Source organism: Tribolium madens, unplaced genomic scaffold (assembly GCF_015345945.1).
Source record: "Tribolium madens isolate multiple individuals breed KSU strain unplaced genomic scaffold, Tmad_KSU_1.1 Scaffold_1;HRSCAF=32;Tcas5.2_LG8, whole genome shotgun sequence".
NCBI classification, from domain to species: Eukaryota; Metazoa; Arthropoda; class Insecta; order Coleoptera; family Tenebrionidae; genus Tribolium; species Tribolium madens.
In genome coordinates this window covers 3,070,243-3,080,853 of record NW_025400984.1, presented here as the reverse complement: position 1 = coordinate 3,080,853, position 10,611 = coordinate 3,070,243, and the positions used below count along the sequence as shown (strand labels likewise).

Below are 10,611 nucleotides of genomic sequence, written 5' to 3'. Positions count from 1 at the left end.
TAAAATAAATGAAAAAATAAGGAACATGTTTTTTTCTTAAGTATCGCCTGAACTTATTGTACTCATCTTTGATATGAAATGCACTATTTTTTTAATTGTTGAAAAAAAAACATAACTTAAAATGTTTTTATTCACAATCACTAATGTAATATGCCGATTACTAACCTTTTAAAGGGTGGGAAACACATCATTAAATCTCATGAGGAGTAATAATATTGCTTATCTTAGGCTGTAATATGCACCCTAGCCAACCTTAAAATTATAAAAATACCGGAAATTTTTTCTTTCAAATTGTCAAGTTACGCATAATATTTCGCTAAATTAGTATTCAGTTGCAAAACAGTAATTCCTCTCAAAATAAGTCCAAATAATGGAAATATTACTCCAAAGGAAGGGATCCACCTTACACTCAAACCCAGACAGATGGCGTGATTAAAAATGTAATAAAAAAATGTAATAAAAAAATGAAATAAATGAAAAAATAAAAAACAAGTGTTTTTCTAAAGTATTCCGTGAACTTATTGTACTTATCTAAGCTTATCTTATCATTTTATCAGGAACAAGAATGGTTTAATGTTTTTTAACATTTATTTGGCTTAAAATTTGTTTTTGCACTTTTCTGTAATTTTCTGATGCCTGCTGAGTAATGATGTTTATACTTCTTTATATCTATCTGAAACAAAACCGGATAGCAAATCATCTTATCAACTGATAACGCTTATAAATAGGCAGCTTCCGTCGCTCCAACATTAGTCTTAATCAAAATGTTGACTATAATTTTGGGAGTAATTCTGTGTGCTTTAATTTACTACAAGATAATAAAACCTGCAAGTTTCTGGGAAAAACGTCACATCGCCCACGTTTCGTCATGGCCCCTAGTTGGAAGTATGTGGCCAGCTGTTATTCAAAAAAAAAACTTTGTGGAAATTTCTGCAAACATTTATAACCAATTTCCAAACGATAGGTAGGTCATTTTAAAATGTGCCACACCAAAATCATAGATACTTTACAGGTATGTGGGTTACCTGCTGTTTACAAGACCGACACTTTTAATTCGAGACTTGGACCTGATTAAACAGATTGGAGTAAAGGAGTTTGACAATTTTCGCGACCATTTGCCCTTTGTAAATGAAGCCATTGAACCACTTCTCAGCAAAAGTCTTATTAATTTACTTGGAGATGAGTGGAAAAAAATGAGAGCGACCCTAAGTCCAGCTTTCACCAGCAGTAAAATGAAAAATATGTACCATTTGATTTCTGAATGCGCTGAAAATTTTACCAAGCATTTCGGGGATAAAGTCGTTGATGTTGAAATTAAAGATGTTTTGTCGAGGTTTAGCAACGATGTGATTGCGACGGCAGCGTTTGGAATTCAAGTCAATTCTTTGAATGAGCCTGAAAATGAGTTTTATTTAATGGGAAAATCCCTAACTTCGTTGCTTGACGCAACTCAAATGGTTAAAGTTTTTCTCGCCCTGTCATTCCCGACAGTAGCAAAAGTATTTGTTGCGGTTTTACTATGGCAAGAGTTTTAAGTTGGAGTTTTAGATGCTTAAATTTCGGGCATTTCCTCCAAAAACCACAAGTTTTTTTCAAAATATTATGTTAGATAATATTAGAAAAAGGCAAAATGAAGGAATTGTTCGTCCAGACATGGTTCACCTTTTGCTGGAAGCTCGAAAAGGGAAGCTCAAATATGACTACAACACTGAAATTACTGATGGTTTTGCCACAGTTGAGGAATCTGAAATTGGCAAAAACAGCAAACAAATAGAACTAACAGACGAACTGATTTTAGCTCAAGCCCTTTTATTTTTTCTAGCCGGTTTTGAGACTGTTTCAACTGGTTTAAGTTTTATGGCATATGAGTTAGCCGTAAATCCTGACATCCAAAAGAAACTTCAAGAAGAAATCGATTCTGTGCTTCAGGAAAATCAAGGGAAAATTTCCTACACTGTAATACAATCGATGAAATACCTCGACCAAGTTGTATGTGGTGAGAATTCCTTTAATGTTGTTTTTTATCAATCTCTTTTCCAAAAGAAACTTTAAGACTGTGGCCTCCTGCTTCTCAAACCGATCGTTTTTGCAACAAGGACTTTCCAATCGAACCAATAAAGCCACATGAGAGAAATTTTACTATTGAGAAAGGAGTGATGATTGAAATACCCATTTTTGCAATTCATCGAGACCCTCAATACTTCCCAGATCCTGATAAATTTGATCCTGAACGATTCAATGATGAGAATAAAGCAAAAATTTTGCCAGGAACATATATACCATTTGGTGTGGGACCAAGAAATTGCATAGGTAGAAAAAATATCTTTTTTCAGTATTTTTAATATGGATTTTAGGTTCGAGGTTTGCCCTACTTGAGATAAAAACTCTATTTTTGCACTTTTTGTCAAAGTTTGATATTTTACCAAATGATAAAACTATAATCCCATTTAAAATTTGCCCAAATAGCTCTACTCTACTTCCAAGACAGGGAATTCATCTTAGATTCAGACCCAGAAAGAATTACTATTAGTATTTTAACTAAAGTGTAATACTATTTTAAAAATAAACTATATTTTGCAATGATTTATCTTTCTTATTTTGCGAGAGTTGTTATCAAATAAAAACAAATTTAAGGTCAGTCTTCAAAATGTGTAGTGTTGGGTGTGATATTGGGTGTTTTAATTTTCTACAAATTTATAAAAACTGCGCATTTTTTGAAGAAAAAAACATTTCTCATGTGTCATCATGGCCTATAATTGGAAGTATGTGGCCTATTATTGCTCGGAAGAAACACTTCATTGAAATTGCTTGCGATATTTACAAACAATTTCCAAATGACAGGTATTTTTATTAAATTTTGACCAAAAATCTGCAAGTTATTTGTAGATACGTAGGGTATATGCAAATGACAATTCCTGCACTTTTAATCCGAGATTTAGAATTAATTAAACAAATTGGTGTTAAACAATTTGACAGTTTTCTTGACCATTTACCGTTCGCAAGCGATACAACAGAACCTTTACTTAGTAAAGGCTTGTTTAATTTAAATGGAGAACAGTGGAGACAAATGAGAGCAACCCTAAGTCCGGTATTTACAAGCAGTAAAATGAAAAATATGTATCATTTGATTTACGAGTGTGCTGAAAATTTCGTAAAGCATTTTGAAGGGAGGCAAATGAATGTTGAAATGAAAGACGCATTTTCGAGATTTACAAACGATGTGATTGCTACTACAGCGTTTGGAATCAAAATTAATTCAAATCAAAAATGATTTTTTTGCAATGGGAAAAGCACTAGCTTCATCACTTGGTGGAATTCAAGTACTTAAAATTTTTATTGCACAAGCGTTTCCCCAAGTAGCTAAAGTAATAATTTGCAGCTTTATTTTCACAAAATTATGATTTTAAATTTTTAGTTTTTCAAACTCAGATTGTTTCCTAAACAAGTCACGGAATTTTTTCAAAGTATTATGTTGGAAAATATAAAAAAACGGCAAACTGAAGGAATTATTCGTCCAGACATGATTCATCTTTTGATGAAGGCTCGAAAAGGGAATCTTAAGTATGATAATAGCAACGAAAGTGATGGTTTTGCCGCAGCTGAGGAATCTGATATTGGGAAAAACAGCAAACAAATCGAATTGACTGACGAACTAATTGTTGCACAAGCTCTTCTATTCTTCTTTGGTGGATTTGAAACTGTTTCAGTTGGTGCAAGTTTCACGGCATACGAATTAGCAGTAAATTCTGACGTGCAAAAGAAACTCCAAGAAGAAATCGACTCTGTACTGAAAGAAAATCAAGAGAAAATTTCATACAACATGATACAATCAATGAAATATCTGGACCAAGTCGTGTGTGGTGAGTACCTCCAACTGTTTTTATTTTTCTACATTTTTTTGCAGAAATTTTTAGACTTTGGTCTCCTGGGTTTCAAACCGATCGTTAATGTAACAAAGAATTTGTAATCGAGCCAATCAAACCACACGAACGATTATTTACGATCGAAAAAGGAGTAATGACAATAATTCCAATTTTTGCAATTCACCGAGACCCCCAGTACTTTCCAAATGCTGAAAAATTTGATCCTGAACGATTTAGTGATGAAAATAAATCCAAAATTGTGCCAGGAACATATATGCCATTTGGGATTGGCCCAAGGAATTGCATAGGTATATACTTACAAAAAATTGTGAATAATCACTTTCAGACCAATTTTAGGTTCCAGATTTGCTCTGCTTGAAATAAAAATCCTTTTCTTTCACCTTTTGGCAAAGTTTGATATTCTACCAAATGATCAAACTGTGATTCCATTTGTTATTCAGCCAACTGCTTTTAACATTATTCCGAGAGAAGGTATCAAACTTACTTTCAAGCCAAGGATGAAGAGATAAAAAATAAAGTAGCAATAATTATTACTTGCAATTTGTTTTCTACTAATTGCTCTCTCTTTTTTATGATTGCTGTTGGAAAACTGATAAGTGATAACATACTTTAAATAAATAATTTGAAAGTTGTAAGCGAATTAATTTATTGAAAAAAAAATTTGGGAAAAATTACTTAGGTGCTTTTCTGGCCTATAATCGTTCTTTTCTTGTTCAAAACCATCACAAAGGAAAACGTATTGAGAAACATTTTTAACCATAATATCTATGTTTGTAATTTATCGGGATACTCAAGACTTCCCAAAAGTTTGACACCATAATATCTATGTTTGTAATTTATCGGGATACTCAAGACTTCCCAAAAGTTTGACACTGAATTCAATGAAAAATTTTTAGTGAATTTTTTGGACAAATTTTCAGTTTCTAAAAATAAGTCGAAACAGTGCCAATATTGCTCTAAAAAGACCAAACTACCAAATACGGCCAACATAGTTCTACAAGAAGGCATCCACCTTACGTTCAAACCCAGGAGATAAGAATTATTCCATGTTATATAAAAATATGACCTAATCAAAAAAACTAGTATTAATTAGCTGTTACTTCACTGCATGTTTAGAAAGAAAAAATAAATACCTTATGCTTCTCTAAATAGTCTATTTCTAATTTACTTTTTTTTAACAGATAATTAATTTCTGTGATATCTGAGTTATGAACGAAAGTATAAAATTGCCTTATATTATCACTTTTTGTCGAAAGCTGTTCTTTATTCCAAAAAACAAAAGATTTAATAAAATATATCGACTTTATTCATACTACATATACATATTCTCAACAATTCTAGTGGCTATAAAATAAAATAATGAAGAATGTAATAGTGATGTGTGAAAATAGATTCTATGAAATACATTTCTTAAGTTAGCAAAATAATTCTCTTACTTAGTACATTTTAATACATCAGGTAATCTTCAAAAGATACGGCACCATAATTAAAGCAACCTCAGTAAAAAATTCGGCCGTTGAAACTCGACCAAAAACATTTGTACATGTCATTAAGTGGAATTACAATTTGGTGTTACACCAGACTCGACGCACCTAAACACTCGTTATCGATTTGTCCCGACAAACTCGGGGAGTTCCCCTTGGAGCTCCCGTACACTTTTGTCGAGTATCCCGAATCGTTATTAGTGTCCCTATCGGCGGTGTCTTGCGGATTCTCCAACATTCTGGTCGTACTTTCAAACATTTTGCTCGAATCTAACATCCTGGCACCGTCTAGAGCTGTTTTCCCCCCATCCAACATCCTCAATTTTGCGAACCTCGAATTAAGGTCGTAATATTTTTGAGTTGGTATTTCATTGTCGTAGTAGTGTAGACGATAATTCGGGTCATATCTAACCTCTTGGTCCAACCCTCGACTCGTAGAGGGAGCATTTCGTGAGTAGGTGTCGTTGTATCGAATATTGGACTCTTGAATTTTGACAATGGGTTCGATATAACGCGAATTGGAGTCCACCAAAGCTGTGTTTATGACAGTGGGACTGTAAACCCCGCTTCTGCTTCTTGGAGCGTCATTTGGGACGTTTTCATAATTGGGCATTGGGACAGGACTTGCTAGATTGGAATCACCCATGGGACCCTTAAACTGGGTCATTCGCATGGGAATGTCTTCATCATCGCTACTCTCACTGTTGTTTCCGGTGTTGTTTTGAGCACTGGTTTGTTGCTGTTGAATCCGAGCAACCAGTTCCTTAACCGAGGGTCTTTGTTCCGTTTCCTCATCCTCAGGAGGGTCCAACTCATCCAAACTCCTGAAAAATCACTAAATTACTGTGTGGTGATTTAAATTGGTCAAAACTGACCTTGCAGCTTGCATTGGAGCCCTTTCCAACTTATCTAACATTTCCAAACTTCTGGATCGTGGCAGTTGAGGTTCAGGTTGGTGATTAGATATAACCCTCTCGGAGCGGCGTCCATTGGCACCTCTGTTGAGTTTTTGTTCTAAACCGGCGACCCTTTGTCCTAATCTGACTTGAGCCCTTTGCAACTCCCTTTTGTCCCTTTCAAGACGTGCTTCCAGATGACGGAACAAAGGGGCACAATAGCAAGTGTAGCCCACTCCTACTGGACCCTTCCTAATGTTCCCCGCCAAGTCTAAGTAGTATTGTTCGCCACGTTTCAGAGGCTCCTGAGGGAGTGAGTCAAGTCGGGGGGAGGGAAACGCTTCCGGATCTGGATAATAGTGGCACCCGTAAGGTGACCAATGTCGCGGTCTTTCAATCCTATTGACAACATCTGGAAAAAATTACTATAAAATTGTAGTACTGTCAAATTTTTAGTTTAAGAATCTCACCAGAGTTGTGTTTTGGATCAAACCTCACTTTACTCTTCGACCTCTTCTTGCTCTTCCCTTTCTTCTCTTTCTTGGCCACGCACTCGTCCAAAATAGTTAAAATCTCGTTCAAGTCTTTCCTTAACGCGATATCTCGAGCAGTTTCGTTCTGTTTATTGCGCACACTTTTATCACAGCCCGCCTCTAGCAATATCCTTGTTAATTTCCGCCGTCCCATAGCCGCAGCTATGTGGAGGGCAGTATCACCGTTTTTATTCTGTTCGGAAACACGACACTGAGCCGAGATGAGGATTCGAGTGACTCCAGCATGACCGTATCTCGCTGCGGTGTGGAGAGCGGTATCGCCGTAGTTGTTCTGGATGTCAGGATCGCAGCCGGCGAGGAGCAATTCCCGACAGGATTGGTTGTGGCCGTTTTGGCAGCACAAGTGGAGGGCGGTGAAGCCTCCGGCGTTGGCTCGCGAGAGGGTGGCTCCTGCGGCGGCCAGGAGACGGACGGAACGGGAGTAGCCTTTCCAGGCGGCTTCGTGCAACGCGCTATTGCCGTGCTGGAAAAGGGGAAAATTAATAAACAGCGTCACTTAAAAACTTTGCTCTCGAAATGGATATTGTGATTCGCACTGCAACTTTTGATTTATTGCTCCAAACGTGTAATCACTTATAATACAAGCAGAATTAATAGCAAAGCTCGATGTTAATTGGAAAACAGAAATGTGTAATTACCAAGTCTGAACTATGTCAACTAGCTATTTATCTGTAATTTTCTAAAAATACCAGTGTTTTAATATACCAAGTGAATCAAGTTTTATCCATACCTCGACAACTTTTGCAATTAAACGAAAAACCTAGAAAAATTTAAATATAATAACACTACCCAACAAATTTTATTTTTTTTAATGTGATTGATTAATTGGCACGTGTATCAGGGTACAATAACATCCCTAATTACGAATTTGATAAGAAAAATTCTCCATCACGTACAGATTTTAAGTTACAGGAAAATAGTTTTCTCAAATTTTATCGTAAAAACTGTTCATTTCAAATAGAAATGAATTAAATAGACGACGAAAGAAATTAATTTATTCACTAAACAAGAACAATGTTGAAAGATGAATGAGATTCTAACATAAATCTGTTGTAGATGAGTTTTTTGCAAAAGCTAACTTTCTTTTGTAGGGTGTTTTAACTTCCCTTATCAGGAACCAGCAGCATCATAGCTGCATCCTATCTCCCTTGGTACCTCTTTTCCATCGTAAATATATCCTAGTGGAACCTTTCCCCTTGCTCGGCACCCAAATTTGGGGGAATTTTTTTTTAATGAAAATGGAGAAAATGAATTTTAAGTGTTTTGTTTTTCGGCGACTTTGTCGAACATACTTACATATGATATCTTAAAATGCCTAACTTTAAAATCTGACGTGCTATGGAATTTTCTTTATCATTTTTGAGTTTAGCACATAGAATTGAACAAAAAATAACTGTTTTCTTCTCAGTCACAAAATGCTTGTTGGCTAGTGTAATTATAAGAACATTTTGTCCAATTTTTAAATTGTTTACTGCACTTTTGCTTAATTCAATTTTTCATATGCATCAAATAAGCTAATGTGCTTTTATTACAATTTGAAACACTTATTTTCTCATAAATTGTGGTAGAATTTTTCCACCAAAAAACTGGCTTTTTATAATTTTGGATACTGATCTAGAATTCGTAATAACTAATATAACAGTAACATTTTTTTCACATTTTTGACCATTGGATCTTAAAAAACCGCCAATGAAATTTTTTGGTAAAATAGTTTGGGGAGTGGATAGAACTTGAGTCACCTGGTACATTGTTAGTCTAAAAATAATTCAACAGGTACTCGTTCCAAAAAATATTTATTTAACTATATAAATAAACCAGTTCTTGCAAAATAATAATAATCCAGAGCAATGCAAATGTTTTTTATTATTAACAATTTAAATAATGCTGAACTAGGCTAATTAGTTTTCTATAAAAGGTAAACGCGTTAATTTCTCATGAATTTATAGAGTCATAAATGCAAAAATGATTTTGTTGTCTATTGTTTTTTGTAAATCGTATCCAGCTGTTCCAGAATTAAATACCAACTGGTTTCTAATTAAAAATAATCTTCCATACCGCACTTGCAATTTTACGTTTATTAGTTATCTCCTTAATAGCGAAGTAATCGCAACGCACTTTACAATAAAATACGATTCTATTCTCTATTAGCGGCGGCTTGTTTTACAAATTTTATAGTAGTTATATATGTCATGGACTCTCTTCAGTTAACTAGTTATTTATGAAACATAAATTATATAAGCCATTTATTCAAGAAATGGTCTGAGCATATGCATCCACATTAAATTTATTCGCCATTAAATTGACAAAGTATGATTATGATAAATTTAATTAAAAACTGACACCTGATCCTGTCGATAACAAAACATTATAAAATCCTATATAATAATGACTCAAAAACACTCAGTCTCATTAAAAATGGAACGGACGTATAAAAACAACCCATAAAAATTAAGAAGGTTGTAAATAGGATTATTAGAATAATAAATTATAAATATGTGGTAATTAATCATGTCGAAACTTAATATCACTTTCAAACAACCTTTTATCCTGAAAAATACAGGAAAAAGCCGACCTACTTAACGCAGAAACAAGCAATTAATAAAAATATTCTATTTCGGCCCAAATTCAAAAATGACAAATCTCTAATGTCAGATTAACAAATTTGAACTAATTGCCCACAAGAGGTGGCGCTAGCAATATAAATGACGCCATTTTTGATTTTTATCATGGCGGATTCGAGTATGGAATAAGTCTCTGTAATTTATTTCAATCATTGGCTATAAATCAATAAGCGATATATTATATCGCGAGGCTGGACTGTAGATCATTTAGTATTTAAATATGGTTTAATTATCTCAATATTGGTGTCGTGTTACATAATTAATAAGATTACATCTTTGAGCATTGAATGTAATTCGTTTTGTATCTACAATCTTGAAGGCCGGATCAATGGAGCTTTGATTTGTGGATTTTTCAACATTTTTTTCAGCAATGTTTGAAACAAAAAGTTCTGCATATAAATGCTTCGATGAAAATAAATAATTTCAGAAGTTGCGTTCGACTCCACAAATCAAAAGCATTATTGAGTAAATGATTTGTTGTTCTGATAGTAATTTATTGCTTCCTGTTTATACACATTTATGGATTTAAAAAAATATTTATTTCTACTTTATTTATTTATCTAATAGTTGAACATATTTTATGGTCACTTAATTCCTAATTCTAATTCTTTCTCAAAAATTCTCGTCCTCTATTTGGCGAAACCATGAAAATTCGATTGGCCTCAGCTCCGGTGACCAAACAGTCTCTTCATCCCAAAATAACGGTTGCTTCAAAATAACTCAAACAATTTAAAATTTAATTCAAATGTCAACAAATAACAAGTTTAAGGCGGCACATTATTTGACTATTTTCAAAGCAACAAACCGGAAAATCATCTATAATATCTATAAATATCTCGTTTTTAGTCTCTAATTTAATTTTCTGGACCACACTATTTGTGACATTTTAATTAACCTGTGTCCACCTTAACGACCAATAAAATTTTACGAATCAGTAGCACCCAAGTAACCCCCCGGAGTAACTTTTTCACTCACCACACTATCTTGCTTGTCTACATCGGCCCCTCTGGCCAGCAGCAGCCGGAGGACCTCCTCGTGTCCGTCGGCGGCGGCTCTTTGCAAGGCGGTGCAGCCGCCCCCGTCCGGACTGTCGACCTCCTTGGGGGCGGCGACGTTCAATAGGAGTCTGACGACGGCACCGTGGCCCGCACTCGCCGCCAAATGGAGGGCCG

At 34.8% G+C, this 10,611-nt stretch overlaps 2 protein-coding genes and 1 pseudogene across 2 annotated transcripts in view; 2 read left to right on the top strand and 1 right to left on the bottom strand.

Annotated features, from left to right (window-relative positions):
* LOC123004064 (cytochrome P450 9e2-like) overlaps positions 1 to 2,583 on the top strand; it is a 4,712-nt gene extending 2,129 nt beyond the window's left edge. Inside the window, exons 4-8 of the mRNA XM_044397180.1 lie at positions 729 to 964; positions 1,013 to 1,499; positions 1,549 to 1,996; positions 2,044 to 2,310; positions 2,355 to 2,583. Of these exons, the coding sequence (XP_044253115.1) occupies positions 729 to 964; positions 1,013 to 1,499; positions 1,549 to 1,996; positions 2,044 to 2,310; positions 2,355 to 2,530 (1,614 nt within the window). The 3' untranslated portion in view covers positions 2,531 to 2,583. The remainder of the gene's footprint in view (positions 1 to 728; positions 965 to 1,012; positions 1,500 to 1,548; positions 1,997 to 2,043; positions 2,311 to 2,354) is intronic.
* Positions 2,584 to 2,669: 86 nt separating this feature from the next.
* On the top strand, positions 2,670 to 4,416 carry LOC123016174 (annotated as a pseudogene).
* Positions 4,417 to 5,167: 751 nt separating this feature from the next.
* Positions 5,168 to 10,611, bottom strand: part of LOC123004004 (ankyrin repeat domain-containing protein 6) — a 24,180-nt gene continuing 18,736 nt past the window's right edge. The window contains exons 2-5 of the mRNA XM_044397097.1: positions 10,415 to 10,611; positions 6,735 to 7,281; positions 6,244 to 6,676; positions 5,168 to 6,192 (exon numbers count right to left, since the gene is read on the bottom strand). The exon at positions 10,415 to 10,611 is cut by the window's right edge and continues 158 nt beyond it. Coding sequence (XP_044253032.1) covers positions 5,457 to 6,192; positions 6,244 to 6,676; positions 6,735 to 7,281; positions 10,415 to 10,611 — 1,913 coding nt within the window. The 3' untranslated portion in view covers positions 5,168 to 5,456. The remainder of the gene's footprint in view (positions 6,193 to 6,243; positions 6,677 to 6,734; positions 7,282 to 10,414) is intronic.